At 37.7% G+C, this 17,620-nt stretch overlaps 1 protein-coding gene across 1 annotated transcript in view; it reads left to right on the forward strand.

The window, feature by feature from the left end:
- Positions 1 to 17,620, forward strand: part of LOC135793419 (titin) — a 60,664-nt gene that overhangs the window by 39,567 nt on the left and 3,477 nt on the right. Inside the window, 6 exon segments of the mRNA XM_065304375.1 lie at positions 3 to 3,907; positions 3,909 to 9,010; positions 9,089 to 13,702; positions 13,705 to 15,999; positions 16,105 to 16,413; positions 16,467 to 17,432. Coding sequence (XP_065160447.1) covers positions 3 to 3,907; positions 3,909 to 9,010; positions 9,089 to 13,702; positions 13,705 to 15,999; positions 16,105 to 16,413; positions 16,467 to 17,432 — 17,191 coding nt within the window.

Genomic DNA, 17,620 nt, shown 5'->3' on the forward strand with positions numbered 1-17,620 from the left:
TTCAAAAGCCAGAATATATTGAAGAAATGCCTGAGCAAGTCCAAGTTACCGAGGTGGTGACAAGAGATGGGTCTACCAAGAAACAAGTGGTGAAGAAACGCGTCATCAAGAAACACAAGGTTGGCAAACTGGAGACAACAGAAATTGTAACTGTGGAAGAAGAAGGGAAGAAACCTAAAACCACAGTAACTGTGCAAGAACTTCCTGAAGAGGAAGTTCATTTCTTAGAACGGCCAGAATTCAAAAAGCCAGAATATATTGAAGAAATGCCTGAGCAAGTCCAAGTTACTGAAGTAGTAACACGGGATGGTTCCACAAAGAAACAAGTAGTGAAGAAACGAGTGATTAAGAAACGTAAGGGTGGCAAGCAGGAGACAACAGAAATTGTAACAGTGGAAGAAGAAGGGAAGAAACCTGAAACCACAGTAACTGTACAAGAACTTCCGGAAGAAGAAGTTCATTTCTTAGAACGGCCAGAATTCAAAAAGCCAGAATATATTGAAGAAATGCCTGAGCAAGTCCAAGTGACTGAAGTTGTGAGCCGGGATGGTACCATCAAGAAACAAGTAGTGAAGAAACGAGTCATTAAAAAACGTAAGGCAGGCAAACAGGAAACAACAGAAATTGTAACCGTGGAAGAAGAAGGGAAGAAACCTGAAACCACAGTAACTGTACAGGAACTTCCGGAAGAAGAAGTTAATTTCTTGGAACGGCCAGAATTCAAAAAGCCAGAATATATTGAAGAAATGCCTGAGCAAGTCCAAGTTTCTGAAGTAGTAACACGGGATGGTTCCACAAAGAAACAAGTAGTGAAGAAACGAGTGATTAAGAAACGTAAGGGTGGCAAGCAGGAGACAACAGAAATTGTAACAGTGGAAGAAGAAGGGAAAAAACCTGAAACCACAGTAACTGTACAAGAACTTCCGGAAGAAGAAGTTCATTTCTTAGAACGGCCAGAATTCAAAAAACCAGAATATATTGAAGAAATGCCTGAGCAAGTGCAAATTACTGAGGTGGTGACCAAAGATGGCTCTTCCAAGAAACAAGTGGTGAAGAAACGCGTCATCAAGAAACGCAAGGGTGGCAAACAGGAGACAACAGAAATTGTTACAGTGGAAGAAGAAGGGAAGAAACCTGAAACCACAGTAACTGTGCAAGAACTTCCTGAAGAGGAAGTTCATTTCTTAGAACGGCCAGAATTCAAAAAGCCAGAATATATCGAAGAAATGCCGGAGCAAGTCCAAGTTACTGAAGTAGTAACACGGGACGGTTCCACAAAGAAACAAGTGGTGAAGAAACGCGTCATCAAGAAACGCAAAGGTGGCAAGCAGGAGACAACCGAAATTGTAACAGTGGAAGAAGAAGGGAAGAAACCTGAAACCACAGTAACTGTGCAAGAACTTCCTGAAGAGGAAGTTCATTTCTTAGAACGGCCAAAATTCAAAAAGCCGGAATATATCGAAGAAATGCCGGAGCAAGTCCAAGTTACTGAAGTAGTAACACGGGACGGTTCCACAAAGAAACAAGTGGTGAAGAAACGCGTCATCAAGAAACGCAAGGGTGGCAAACAGGAGACAACAGAAATTGTAACTGTGGAAGAAGAAGGGAAGAAACCTGAAACCACAGTAACTGTACAGGAACTTCCTGAAGAGGAAGTTCATTTCTTAGAACGGCCAGAATTCCAAAAGCCAGAATATATCGAAGAAATGCCGGAGCAAGTCCAAGTTACTGAAGTAGTAACACGGGACGGTTCCACAAAGAAACAAGTGGTGAAGAAACGCGTCATCAAGAAACGCAAGGGTGGCAAACAGGAGACAACAGAAATTGTAACTGTGGAAGAAGAAGGGAAGAAACCTGAAACCACAGTAACTGTACAAGAACTTCCGGATGAAGAAGTTCATTTCTTGGAACGGCCAGAATTCAAAAAGCCAGAATATATTGAAGAAATGCCTGAGCAAGTGCAAATTACTGAGGTCGTAACAAGAGATGGTTCTACCAAGAAACAAGTGGTGAAAAAACGCGTCATAAAGAGACGCAAGGGTGGCAAACAGGAGACAACTGAAATTGTAACAGTGGAAGAAGAAGGGAAGAAACCTGAAACCACAGTAACTGTTCAAGAATTTCCGGAAGAAGAAGTTCACTTTTTAGAACGGCCAGAATTCAAAAAGCCAGAATATATTGAAGAAATGCCTGAGCAAGTGCAAATTACCGAGGTAGTGACAAGAGATGGCGCTACGAAGAAACAAGTGGTGAAGAAACGCGTCATCAAGAAACGCAAGGGTGGCAAACAGGAGACTACTGAAATTGTAACAGTGGAAGAAGAAGGGAAGAAACCTGAAACCACAGTAACTGTACAAGAACTTCCGGATGAAGAAGTTCATTTCTTGGAACGGCCAGAATTCAAAAAGCCAGAATATATTGAAGAAATGCCTGAGCAAGTGCAAATTACTAAGGTCGTAACAAGAGATGGTTCTACCAAGAAACAAGTGGTGAAAAAACGCGTCATAAAGAGACGCAAGGGTGGCAAACAGGAGACAACTGAAATTGTAACAGTGGAAGAAGAAGGGAAGAAACCTGAAACCACAGTAACTGTTCAAGAATTTCCGGAAGAAGAAGTTCACTTTTTAGAACGGCCAGAATTCAAAAAGCCAGAATATATTGAAGAAATGCCTGAGCAAGTGCAAATTACCGAGGTAGTGACAAGAGATGGCGCTACGAAGAAACAAGTGGTGAAGAAACGCGTCATCAAGAAACGCAAGGGTGGCAAACAGGAGACTACTGAAATTGTAACAGTGGAAGAAGAAGGGAAGAAACCTGAAACCACAGTAACTGTACAAGAACTTCCGGATGAAGAAGTTCATTTCTTGGAACGGCCAGAATTCAAAAAGCCAGAATATATTGAAGAAATGCCTGAGCAAGTGCAAATTACTGAGGTCGTAACAAGAGATGGTTCTTCCAAGAAACAAGTGGTGAAAAAACGCGTCATAAAGAAACGCATGGGTGGCAAACAGGAGACAACTGAAATTGTAACAGTGGAAGAAGAAGGGAAGAAACCTGAAACCACAGTAACTGTACAAGAACTTCCGGAAGAAGAAATTCATTTCTTGGAACGGCCAGAATTCAAAAAGCCAGAATATATCGAAGAAATGCCTGAACAAGTGCAAATTACTGAGGTCGTAACAAGAGATGGTTCTACCAAGAAACAAGTGGTGAAGAAACGCGTCATCAAGAAACGCAAAGGTGGCAAACAGGAGACAACGGAAATTGTAACAGTGGAAGAAGAAGGGAAGAAACCTGAAACCAAAGTAACTGTACAAGAACTTCCGGAAGAAGAAGTTCATTTCTTGGAACGTCCAGAATTCAAAAAGCCAGAATATATCGAAGAAATGCCTGAACAAGTGCAAATTACGGAGGTCGTAACAAGAGATGGTTCTACCAAGAAACAAGTGGTGAAGAAACGCGTCATCAAGAAACGCAAAGGTGGCAAACAGGAGACAACGGAAATTGTAACAGTGGAAGAAGAAGGGAAGAAACCTGAAACCACAGTAACTGTACAAGAACTTCCTGAAGAAGATGTTCTTTTCGTAGAACGGCCTGAATTCAAAAAGCCGGAATACATTGAAGAAATGCCTGAGCAAGTCCAAGTGACTGAAGTTGTGAGCCGGGATGGTACCATCAAGAAACAAGTAGTGAAGAAACGAGTCATTAAAAAACGTAAGGCAGGCAAACAGGAAACAACAGAAATTGTAACTTTGGAAGAAGAAGGAAAGAAACCCCAAACTACAGTAACTGTACAAGAACTTCCTGAAGAGGAAGTGCATTTCTTAGAAAGGCCTGAATTCCAGAAGTCAGAATGTATAGAGGAAATGCCGGAACAGGTGCAAGTTTCTGAGGTAGTAACAAGGGATAGTACTACGAAAACAAGTTGTTAAAAAACGAATTATTAAGAAACGCAAAGGCTCTACTGACAAAACAGCTGAATTAACTGAGGAAATTACGGAAATAGAAGAACCTAAGTACTTATTTGTGCCTACATTAGCTAATAAGAATCAAGAATCCGAGGAAGAATTGATAAATGCTGCGAGATTAGAGTTTATCAAAAAAGCGCTTTACACCCCAGAAACTAAAGAACCATCTGAAGAAGAGACTGTAGATGTGCCGAAAAAAGATATTAAAAAGAAGGTAAAGAAGATAACGAAAATAAGTGATAAACCCACACATTCGGTTACCTTTACACAGGAAGGACCTTCGTTTGAAGTAGCAACTGTCGAAGAATTACCACTAAATATTAACGTTGTTGAGTCGGAGACGTCAGATGGAAAGGTTGTGAAGAAAATAATTAAGAAACGTACGATAAGGAAACGCACAGGAGATACGGCACAAGACACTGAAATTGTTACCGTCGAAGAAGATGGCCAGGTTGTTGATACTTCAGTGAACATTTCACATAAACCAGTTACTGAAGAAATTCTCCACGCATCTCCAATAGTGGAGGAAATGCCAGAAGTTGATCAAATAATTGAAATTGATACTCATAGTAAAACACCTAAAAAGAAAATAACAACTAAAAATGTTTATCACAAAGATATTGGGCCAAATATTGAAGTAACAGAAATTAAAACAATTGAAGAAGACGGTAAAGCATCTGAAACATCAGTTCATGTTGAAGTAGTTAAGAAAGAAGAATTCGAAAGACGTAAGAAGAGAAAACCTAAGAAGAAACAAGAGAAAATACTTTTTGTGCCCACTCTTGTCAAAGATGCTGACGACACTGAAGATTACGTTATTGATCAACTTAGATTGGAAATCGTGAAGAAGGCTGTATCTTTACCGCAGTATGATAATATGCCGGAAGAAGAACTAGAGACATTTATGGATGGCACCGAAACAGAGACTGCTTGTGTAACACTTGAAGAGTATCCAGAGTTAGTGCGAGTAGTTGAAACTATTACTCCTACTGGAGAAGTATGTAAAAAGACAATTAAGAAGAAACGAATTAGAAAAACTACGGCTGGAAATCAAGATATTACAAGCATAGTAACCGTCGAAGAAGAAAATAAACCGACAGAAGCTTACATTGTTGAAGAAGATGATGAGATAATTTCCGATACTGAAAAGCCCATTTCAGTAACAGCAGTAACCGAAGACGTTATTGTTGAAGATGTTGGTACAGTTTCTAAGCCAAAGAAAAGGATTACTAAGAAACACAAAATCACAAAACCATCCGAAGGCACACAGCAAGTAATTGAAACTGTCACAGTAAAAGAAGAAGGAAAACCAGATGAAACCACCACAGTTCAATACGATGTCGATCAGGAATCTCCCGAAAAACTTAAACCGGAAGCAATCAAAAAACCAAAACCAAAAACAAGCAAAATTGATCAAGGTAAAGAAGTTGTTGAACCAAAGATAAGAAAATTGAAACCTGCATCTAAGAAGCCACTAAAGGAACCAAAACCCGTTAAATTTAGGCTGAAAAGTCGCATACGAGATGTTGAATTCCCATCTAAATCTGAGCAGTATCAATTACCACTTGTTACAGATCTTCCCAAAGTATACAGAGATAATGGAATATTATCGCGAAATATTAAAGAAGCTGAAAACATTAAACCTAAGAAGCGGCGTCCAAAACGAAAGGATTATAGCACGGATGACTTAGAAAACTTGGAAGAAATAGAATTCCCTAAAAAAGTGCAACCTGAAGAAATTGACGACACAACTAAATACAAAAGACCTGAAAAGAAGCCAAAAGAGCCAGAAGAGCCTGCTGGAAAATTAAAACTAGGGAAAGGTAAAATACCCGAAAGAATAGAAGAACCAGAAAATATATCTCTTAAACCAATTCCCACTAAACCAAAAGATGCACCAGCGCCAGAAAAGAAACCACTGAAAGTAGGGGAAGTTGAAGGTATATCTACAGGGGTTTATGAACCTGAAGAACTTGAATTAACACCGCTGCAATTTGAAGAAGATCGAAAGCCAAAAACTCGTAAGAAGTCGAAAAAAGATGTAAGTGTTTACGAATTACCGGAAGAAAAGGTACTGGTTCCAAGTGTAGACAAACAAGGCAAACCAACAACGAAAACGGTTAGAAAACGAGTGATTAAGAAAATTACAGCACCCACCGAGGAAGTGACAGAAATTGAAACAGTACAATATGATGATCAGGAACCTATTGTCACTGTAACAGTACAAGAAACCTCAGATGTTCAGGATACTCCTACTGTTTTAGAAGTAATTGAGGAGCCTGAAACCGTGACCACTGAATTCATCACAAAAGATAATGTAACGAAGAAGCGCACGGTTCGTAAACGATTAATTAAAAAACCGAAAGACGGTGTTACCGAAAATACTGAAATTGTATGTATTGAAGAAGATGACAAAGAACCTGAAATATTTATGACACAATATCTTGTTGATGGACCTATCCAAAAAACTATTGCAAGTTCAGTACACCAAGAACTTCCAGAAGAAGTAAGCGTTAGTGAAGTTATTACAGAAACTGGCAAAAAGGTTAAGAAAACAGTAAAGAAACGTATAATTAAAAAACAGCAGGCACCTACGGAAGAAGTAACGGTAATAGAAACTGTCGAGGAACCAGATCAGGAACCAATTACTACTGTGAAAGTACTTGAAAAAGAAGCTCCAATTGATACAGGTGTATTCGAACACACTGAAGTTATTGAGGAGCTTCCTGAAGAAGTTCAAGTCACTCAAATTGTAGATGAAACTGGCAAACTTACGACAAAAACGACAAAGAAACGAATTATTAAAAAACCGAAAGGTAAAACAATTGAAACAACAGAAATTGTAAGTGAACAAGTAGAAGATAAGCCAGCTAAAATATCAGTTCGAAGATCATCAGCTAGAAATATTGAGGCATTGGATAATGAAGAAGATACGGAAATATTTGAGCCACTGTTAACTAAAACGGCAAAGGCACGTCCCAGCATGCATGAACTACCTGAAGAAGTAACAGTAACTGAAGTAAAGTCGAGATGGGGTCAACCTGTACAAGTCATTAAAAAGAAGCGGACAATTAAGAAACCTGTTTTGCCACAAGTAGAAACTACCGAAATTGTAACAGTACAAGAAGGCGAAGAGGAACCCGTAAGTACAGTTATTGTATCCACAGAACAAATTGAATTTTCGGACGTTGTGGATATTCCTGATGAAGCCACTGTAGTCGAAGAATTGCCGGATGAAATAGTAATTGAAGACAACAAGAAGAAAATCATTAAACGAAGACTTATCAAAAAGCCCAAGGAAAAGAAAGATGAATTGATTGAAATTGAAACTATCACAGAACCCTGTAAAGAGCCCGAAACGACCGTGAGGACTTCAAAAGTTAAGAAGGCTCCACTTAGTGAAGAAATTGTAGAAACATTGGAACCGTGGGAGGTGAAAAAATCGAAAGGTAAACCTGTTCTTCATGAAATGCCAGAAAAGGTGTTAATCACACAAGTTGTTAGCCACGATGGAAAACGAGTTCAACGTATTGAAAAAACTAGGACTATAAAGAAACATATTGCACCAAAGGCAGAAGTTACTACCATAGAAACAATTCAAGAAGGTATTAAAGAACCTGTTTCAAAAATAACTGTTACAGAAGAACATATAGATGTGTTTGAGAATGTGCCAACGGATGCCACACCATTGGTGGAAATGCCAAATGATATTAAAGTTTTAGAGCAAGTTTCTGATGCAGGTGAAACTACAACAAAAGTAATTAAAAAACGTATCATCAAAAAACCTAAAGGAAAAGATACCGAAACTACTGAAATTACTACGGTGTTAGAAGATGGTAAGCAACCTCAGGTTACAATAGAAGTGAAAGAAAATGTAGAAGAAGTAGATTCTTTGGAACCATTTAGCATAAAACCAAAGAAAGCCAAAGTTAAAGTTCAGGAACTTCCTGAGGAAGTAGCCGTTAGCCATGTAGTAACCGCAGAAGGTAAAACCGAAAAGAAAACAGTTCGTAAACGCACCCTCAAAAAGGAAATTCAGCCAACAAGTGAAATCACTGAAATCATTACTATTGAAGAACCAGGCAAAGAACCAACAACATCAATTGTCACATATGAAGATAATAAACCTGAATTCAAAACGCCAACCCAGGAAGAACGAATTGAAGAGTTGCCTACTCAAATAGAAATTACAGAAATCACTGATAAAGATGGACCCCGTAAGAAAACTACTAAAAAACGATTGTTTAAGAAATCAAAAGGAAATGACACTCAAATTACTGAAATAGTAACTACTCAAGAAGAAGGCCAAGCCCCTGAAACAAAAGTCTTGGTAAAATCGGTCCCATCCGACGAAATGCCATCGCAAACTGCGCAGCCACATGTCACTATTGAAGAATTACCTGAAGAGGTGACTGTATTAAACGTTGTCACACCCGAAGGTAATGTTGTTGAGCAGCGTATAAGAAAACGCATCATTAAGAAACACAAAAAGCCACATGAAGAAATAACTAACATCGAAAGTGTACAAATTGGAGAAGATGAACCTATCACTACTATAAGTATATCAGAACAGGAACCCAAGGATAAACCCAGGGATGAAATACCTACCAAATATGAAGTATCTGAAGAACTACCCGAGCAAATTAACATTGTTGAAGAAACCGTTGGACATAAGAAAGTAAAGAAGGTGGTTAAGAAACGCGTTATTGTAAAACCACAGGACAACGGTCAGATTGAAACTACTGAAATCGTAACCATTCAGAAAGACGATGAATTGCCAGAAGTTACAGTGAATAAATATACCACTGACGAATCATTTGTTAACGAATATCTTGATGAATTCACACCTACAACAGAAAAGCCACGTAAACCCAAAATTGTTAGCGTTGATGATGAGGTAACCAACATTAGTAGTACGAGTAACGTCGAAATACACAAACAACCGAAAATCAAAATAATTAAACACAAACGACCAGCCAAAGAGGAACAGACACCTACAACACACACAATTAGTGAAATTAAACAAACCGATGATACGCTAGGTAAGCAAACACACAAGTGTACACCAATAGTTGCTTTTATATCCGTTGATAACATATTAATATTAGATCATTTTTCAGGTGATATTCGGGAAGATGTGGTGTTTGATAAAGCAACATCAGTTACAGAAAGCAAAGAACATGTTTCAATTACTACTGTTGAAACTCAAAAAGGGGTAACATTTGATGAAATTCCAGTTTCCGTTACAGCTCAAGAGACATTCGAACCAGAGGTAGTTTCAGAGAAAAAAGGTAAAGTCGTTAGAAAGGTTAAGAAAGTGCATGGAAAGAAAGAAGAATTCGTTGAGGAAGTTGTCGAAGAAAAACCAGAAGAAATTGAACGCGTGGAAGAAGAACCTCGTGATAAGAAACCAAAGCAAAAACCAAAGTTAGAGAAACTGGAGCCACTTAAAGTTGAAAAGAAAGCGCAATTACCACAAAAGTTGGTTATATCAAAACCTGAGGAACCAGTAAATTTAGCAGAAATTAAGCTGAAAAAACCTAAAATCCCACAAAGGAAAGAAAGAAAAGATTCGAAGCTGCCCAAGTTTTTGTTAAAGAGTCGTATTAACTATATTGATTTTCCTCCATTAAAAGAAACTAAACAAATACCAAAGATAACTGAATTGGAACCAATATATAAAGACAATGGTATTCTTTCTAGGAATGTTGCGGAAGCAGAAAATATACCAAAAACAAAACGCCGCAAATTGAAAGCTAAAGATAAACATGTAGAAGATTTAGAAAAACTTGACTTAGATATGGACGATTACGAAAAACCAAAATTAGAAACAGTTGATGATGCGTATAAATATCAAAAGCCTGAAAAGAAACCTAAAGAAGAAAAACCAAGTGATGTTCCACAATTAAAAATTGGCAAAGGCAAGATGCCTCCCGCAGAAGAAGAACCTGAACAAGTTAAACTAAAGAAAGTTGCAAAGAAGGAGGAGGAAATACCGCAAGAGGATACTAAAAAACCAAAGAAAGATAAACCAATTGAAGAAAAACCTGTCAGAAAGACAGAAGAAAGTGCTCCAGAAAAGATTGCATTTGAACCATACGATATTGATAGACCTGATATAGAAAAAGAAGAATTGGATTTGCCCGAAATGGATAAACCAGAGAAAATTATGCCAGACGTTGAAAAAACTAAACCAAAGAAACCTAAGAAAGCAAAGCCAAGTCCGGAAGTAGTTGAAGTCCCACTTGTGCCTGGCATTCCGAAACCTAAAGAACCTGAAGAAGGGCCAGAAATTAAATTGAAGTATAAACAAAAGGAACTTCCGGAAATTGAACCGGAACCCATTAAATTAAAACCATTTACTAAACCTAAACCTGAAGAAGAGAAAGAACCGAAAACCCTGCAAGTAGGTAAGCCTGAACCATACGACATTGAAAGAGAAGACGAACCTCTTGACATTGAACCAGTATCCATAAAACCTACACCCAAAAAGAAAGTTAAAGGTAAGAAATCTAAATTGCCGGAGGCAGAAACAACAGTTGAAGAACCACAAGAATTCGAAGTGCCCGAGGAGGATGATGTGTTTGAAGATGTGCCCGAAGAATTTGATGAAGTTCCGATTATTCATCCAACTGAAGAAGTAAAACATCGAAAACCAAAAGTTAAAAAGATACAACCTAAGGAAGAAGAACTTGACGAACCAGATATATTTGAAGATGTGCCAGAAGAGCACATAGAAGACACAGAAACAAAACCCATCTATATAGAGGAAATAAAGGAAGTGACTAAAATTAAAAGAATTAAAAAGAAACCAGAAAAGAAAGAAGAACCCACAATTGAACCGTTAGTTAAGCTAAAACCTATTAACATTGAAAGAAAAGAGATCAAACCAACAAAGCTTGTAATATCGAAGGTTGTAGATTTGCCTATTAATTTTGCCGATATTAAACTTAAGAAGCCAAAAATACCCACCCCGAAAGAAAGGAAACCATCGACATTGCCTAAGTTCTTATTAAAAAGTTTAATTTCTTATGTTACATTCCCACCTTTATCAGAATCTGAAAAAATTCCAATTATTACTGATCTAGAACCAATCAGCAAAGACGCAGGTGAATTATCACGAAATATAGGCGATGCAGAAAAGGTATTAAAAACAAAACGAAGGAAACTCAAGAAAACTGGTTATTCGAGTGAAGAGTTGGAGAAGTTAGATAATGAATTTGAGGAACTCAAGAAGGTTGAATTGGAAAAAGTAGATGATGAATACAAATATGTTAAACCAGAAAAACCAAAGCCAGAGGAGAAAGAAGAAAAACCGGTGGGCCTCAAAATTGGTAAGGGTAAATTGCCACAACCAGATGAAGAACCAGAAGTAGTAAAATTAAAGAAAATACCAGAGAAACCTGTTGAAACTGCTGAAGAGCCTAAAGAAAAGATAAAAGAACAGGAACCTGAACCTGTGAAGGTAAAGAAAACTAAAAAGCGTACTGAACCAGAACTTAAACCATTTGAGCCGTACGATATTGAGCAAGAACCTCAAGAAAGAGAAGTACTAGAACTTCCGGAAATAGACAAAGAAGAACCAAGTAAACCAGAAGAACCAAAGGAGAAACCTAAGAAGGTAAAGAAGGTGAAGCCCGAACCGGAAACTGAACAAATATTACTTAAGAAAGGTATTCCAAAACCAACCGAACCGGAGGAGGAACCAGAAATAAAATTGAAATACAAACAAAAGGAATTGCCTGAACCTGAACCTGAGGAAATTAAATTGAAACCATTTACAAAACCCCAACCAGAAGAGGAAGAAAAACCAGTTCAAAAAATAATCGAAGAAGAAATCGTACATGTGGAAAAGAAAATTATTAAGAAAAAGAAGCCCAAGACACCAAAGCGAGAGAAAGACACTGAGGCTGAGGAAGAAATAACTTTTGAAGAGGTTGTTGAAGAAATGCCAGTTGAGGAAGCACCTACTGAGCATGTTGAAGAAAAGGTTCACAAAGTTGAAGCTGTGGAAGAAATTATTACTAAGAAAGTTACAAAGAAGTTACCCAAGCGTGTGTCATTTGGTGAAATTACCGAAGCTGAGCCAATACCAAAGCTGAAACCTATGAAAATAGAACGTGTAGCCCAAACACCGCAAAAAATGATTATAAGCAAACCAGAAGATGCACCAATTAACTTTGCTGAAATTAAATTGAAAAAACCAAAGGTACAGAAGAAGGAACCGAAAACCAGTAAACTGCCTAAGTTCATGCTTAAGAGCCGCATTGAGTTTATAACATTCCCGCCACTATCGGAAATTCTTCAGAAACCAAAAATAAGCGAAGTTACTCCAGCAATCAAAGATGCTGGCTGTTTATCGCGCACTATGGTAGATGCAGAGAAAGTATTAAAAACAAAAACGAAGAAAATTAAGGAAACAAGTAAAATTGACGATCTGGAAACAGAGGTGGATGAAATAAAGAAACCCGAACTTGAAAAGGTGGACGAGGAATACAGAAAACCAAAAACTAAGAAACCAAAAGAAGCCAAAGTAGAAGAGCCAAAAGTTCTTGAAATGGGCAAAGGTAAGGTCCCAGAAAAAATAGAGGAAACCGAAGTAGTCACATTGAAAAAGATACCTAAAAAACCAGTTGAACCCCAAGATGAAACGGAAATTGTAGAAAAGATTGAACCCGTCAAGGTTCCCGAAGAAAAGAAACCTATTGAAGAAATTCCTGAACCAATAATCCCAATGGAATTAGAAGAAACGGAAACGGAAACACATGTGAAAACCAAAAAAGTTAAAAAAGTAAAACCAAAAACAGAAAAGGTTGAAAAGAGAGAGGATGAGGAGCTGACTGAAGTTGTTCCACTGCCTGAAGAAAAGCCTGAACCAGAAGTGATCGAACCGAAAACTGAAGAAATTACTGTAGAAGAAATTATTGAAGAAGAACCACAACCTTCTGTGACAATAATTGAAGAAGAAAAGAAAACAAAAACTATTAAGAAAATTAAAAAGCCAAAACGAAAAGAAGTTCCGGAAGAACCTGAAATTGAAGAATCAGTACCAGAGGAACCTGAACCTGAGAAAGAACCTGAAATTGAACAACCAATTATTGAAGAGAAAGAACCTGTTCAGGAGGTAGTAACTAAGAAAGTGAAACCAGAGAAAAAGAAACCAACAAAACCAGAAAAACAAGAAGTTACTGAACTGAAGCCTATTAAAATTGAACGAAAAGAAATTAAACCACAAAAAATGATTATCTCAAAACCAGAAGAAGCTGTGGTTAACTTGGCAGAAATAAAGTTAAAGAAACCAAAGATTCCAGAAAAGAGAAAGGAATCGAAATCTACTAAGCTTCCTAAATTCCTACTAAAGAGTAGAATTACGTATGTTGATTTTCCTCCCATTGATGAAGTACTAAAGAAACCAAATATTACTGAACTTGAACCCATTTACAGAGATAATGGTGTTCTTTCAAGAAATATGGCAGAGGCTGAAAAAGTTGTTAAAACGAAACGTAGGAAACTAAAGGCCGGTAAAGACGAAACTGAAACATTAGAAAAACTAGATCTTGAAATGGATGAAATTAAGAAGCGGGAGCTTGAAACTGTCGATGACGAATATAAGAAGAAGCCAGAAAAGAAACAAAAACCGGAAGAAGAAAAACCAGAAACCAAAACAATTAAAATTGGCAAAGGAAAAGTGCCGAAAGAAGAAGAAGCACCTGAAGAAACCATTAAACTGAAAAAGTTCCTGAAAAAATTGAGGAACAAATTGTGGAGGTTCAGAAAACAGTTAAAAAGCATGATGTAGAAGAACCTAAGGAAGTTAAGAAGAAGCCAAAGGAATATCCTGAAGTGGCTCCATTTGAGCCAACTGATTTTGAAAGAGAACCCGTTGAACTAGAGAAACTGGATATTCCGGATATTGAAAAGCCTGAACCTGTTAAGGAAGAAATAGAGCTTCCTAAACCTAAAAAGACAAAGAAACCAAAGCCGGAACCGGAAACAGTCACAATTTCTTTGGAAAAGGGTGTTCCAAAACCACAAGAAGAAGAAACGGCTCCAGAGGTTAAATTCAAGGTAAAACAAAAACCTAAGCCGGAGGAACCACAAGAAGAAATTAAACTGAAACCTTTCAAGAAGCCGGAACCTGAACCAGAATCCGTTGAACACACTATTATTAAACAACCAAAGATTGTGCCAACTGAGGAAATCTCTGTAAAGGATACTACAGAAATTGTTGATGTGACGCATATAGAAACAACCAAACGACGAAAGAAGAAGAAGTTGCCTTCAGACTCAGATCTTGAACAGGAAGAACCAACACCTGAACCGGAAGAGCCAACACAAGAACCGATCGTTGAAGAACCTGTAGAGGAATATATTATAAAGACGACTATTGAGGATGCACCTGTCATTGAAGAAATTGAATCGGAAGTAACCCTTACCAAAGATGAACCCATTGTTGAAGAACCTGAGGAAGCTGAAATTACAATAGTTCCTAAAAAACCAAAGGAAGTAGTTTCGGAAGATGTGGAAATTGTTGTGAAAAAGGTAAAGAAAGCTAAGAAAACTGAAACCACAGAAGTATCCGAAGAAGTCATACTCAAGCCTAAACCTAAACCAGCTGAGGAACCGGTTGCGGAGGAAACCATTGTAAAGAAAACTAAGCCCCGCAAACCTGTCGAGGAAATTAGTGAAGAGATTACAATTAAAAAACCAGAACCTGTGGAAGATACAACTGAAGAGTTTACTATTAAACCAAAGAAGAAAGCGCCGGTTGTTCAAGAGGAGGAAGTTCAAGAAAGCGAATTTACTCTCAAGCCTGCGAAACCACAACCTGAACCTGTAGCAGAGCCTGAGCCAGTTGAAGAACAAGTAAAGATAAAACGGGCAAAACCACGCAAACCTGTTGTTGAAGAATCAGCAGATGAAGTAACTATTAAAAAACATATAGTTGAACCTGAAGGAGTTGAAGAGGTAGCCGAGGAAATTACTTTGAAGCCTAAGAGGAAGCCAAGCAAACCTGTTGCAACGGAAGAAGAGACTCAGGAAACAGAATTCACAATTAAGAAAACTGTTAAACCTGTGCCCGAACCTGAAGCAGTGCAAGAAGAAGTCAAAATTAAGACTAAAAAACCAAAGAAACCTGTGGTTGACGAAGCCGCAGACGAAATTACAATCAAAAAACCAATTGTGGAACCTGAGCCTGAACCTGAAGATGTTGCTCAAGAATTTACCATAAAACCAAAGAGAAAGCCAAGTAAACCAGCTGTAACCGAGGAAGAAGTTCAGGAAAGTGAATTCACAATTAAGCCAAAGAAAAAGGAAGAACCGGCACAACCGGTTGCAACGGTTGAGGAAGCAGTTAAACTAAAACAAAAGAAACCAAAGAAACCAGTTGCAGAAGAAGCTGCTGATGAAATAACAATCAAAAAGGTTGTGATTGATGATGAAGTACAAGAATTCACTATCAAAAAGAAACCTCCTCCGTTCAAACCAGCATTTGAAGAAATCAACCAAGAAGTAACAATTAAAAAACTCAAGAAGGTTAAAAAGCGTCCAGTGATTCCCGAATACACAGAGGTTGAAAATGTCACCTTTAGACCAAAGAGAACGAAAACCAAAGAAGATGTTGAACAAGAATTCAAAATATCGTTGGATTCGTATGCTGAGGAAGAAATTTCGATGTCAGGAAAGGTGAAACTAAAGAAACAACGACCACTGACGTATTCGGAAGAAGCAGGTGAAGAAAATATTAGAATCTACAAGGAATATGAAGATGAGGGCCCAGCAATTGAAGAAATTATTGATGAAGGCAGTGATGCCGAAGAATTGCCATATGATGAAGAAGACTTTTCAGAAAGCTTCCATGTTCCATTCAGAAGGAAGGTGAAACCCCGTTATTCAATTCAGGAAGAAGACGAAATTTCTATCGATCTCAGTCTCACCAAGTCTAAACCAAAAACAATTGATTACGAAGAACAGTCACTCACATTGAAACGCAAACTACGCAAACAATCTCAACCATCATTTGACGAAGGTTACTATTTTTACACTTCATTACAGCTTACGCTTATAAATATTGCTACGGCACTACTTTCCTACTCAGGTTATTTCAAACATTAATTGAATTTGTTTTATATAGAGGAAGCATCGCTCAGTATCAAACAAACAGAGTACATTGAAGAAGAAGATATTATCGAAGTTAACGAAGGTGACATCTTATATTCGATTAGCTCATACAGAGCTGAAGCAGACCAAGCCATTGACTTAGTGGAAGGTGAAAGAGTATATGTGATTGATAATGATAATGCAGACTGGTGGTATGTGAAGAAGCATTTAACAGAAGAAAAGGGTTGGGTACCCGCACAGTACCTAATGGATGAAGAAAATTATACCATATTTGTTCAAAAGAAATTACATGAAAAAATTGATAAGTTACCAGTATTTGAACGTAAGTACAATTTTTTTTCAATTAAACGCAGTTTATTAACTTCTTCTTTTCAGGTCCTAAACCGAAAGAAAAGACAAGCGCTCCACGATTTATCGAAAAGTTGCAACCACAGCATATTCCAGACGGATACACCGTACAATTTGAATGTCAAGTTGAAGGCTTGCCCAGACCACAAATCACATGGTTCCGACAAACGGCAATCATTAAGCCATCAAATGATTTCCAAATGTTTTACGATGAAGATAATGTTGCTACTTTAATCATCCGAGAAGTATTTCCGGAAGATGCCGGCACATTTACTTGTGTTGCTAAGAATTCCGCAGGTTTTGCTTCAAGCACTACCGAGCTTATAGTGGAAGCACCATTATCTGACCATGGATCAGACTTTACAACATTGTCCAGACGTAGCCTCTCGCGAGAATCATCTTTGGCCGATATTCTTGAAGGTATTCCACCAACATTTGCCAAGAAGCCAAAACCGCAATATGTTAACGAACGCACAGATGTTGTCGTTGAGTGTAGATTGGTGGCAGTTCCTGAAGCTGATATAACATGGCTTCACAATGGCAAACCAATTACTCAAAAGAATGCCACTGTTGTCAATGACTCGGATATGCATATGTATTCGACAATCTTGAAAATTAAAGAAATAACAAAAGATCAGGAAGGCACATACGAAATTATTGCCAAAAATCGCGAAGGGGAATCAAGAATAAAGACTATTATTAAAGTTAAAACCGGAAAGAAGGAATCTCCACAAGTTATCGAACCATTGAAAAATGTGTATGTCAGGGAAGGTGAGCCTGCCATGTTGTGCACTAGCATCGTAGGAAATCCAACTCCTACAATTTCATGGTTTAAAAATGGTAAACCTATTAAGGTTCCTACCCCGAAAAAGGTCGGAGACGAATACACGTGTATGCTATCACAAACTACCAAAGACGACGAAGCAGAATATACTGTTAAAGCTGAGAATAGCAATGGAACCATTGAAACGAGCGCATATCTAACTATTGAAGGTTTGAATTATTGGTTCTCTTTGGCTTTATTGAAACAATTTTTTCTTTTAGCTTTTTTTATTGATTATTGTTTTATGAAATATATTTTTATATTATTTTTTTGCTTATTTTTTATTTTTATTTAATTGATGCTGCCATATATTATTATTTTCTTTCCTTTTAAATACTAAGAGATTTAAAACAAATAA

The sequence above is a fragment of the Atheta coriaria genome, unplaced genomic scaffold (genome assembly GCF_025399875.1).
Source record: "Atheta coriaria isolate IRGN ID8LTWV9N9 unplaced genomic scaffold, Caltech_Dcor_3.1 hic_scaffold_6_pilon, whole genome shotgun sequence".
In the NCBI taxonomy this organism is placed as follows: Eukaryota; Metazoa; Arthropoda; class Insecta; order Coleoptera; family Staphylinidae; genus Dalotia; species Dalotia coriaria.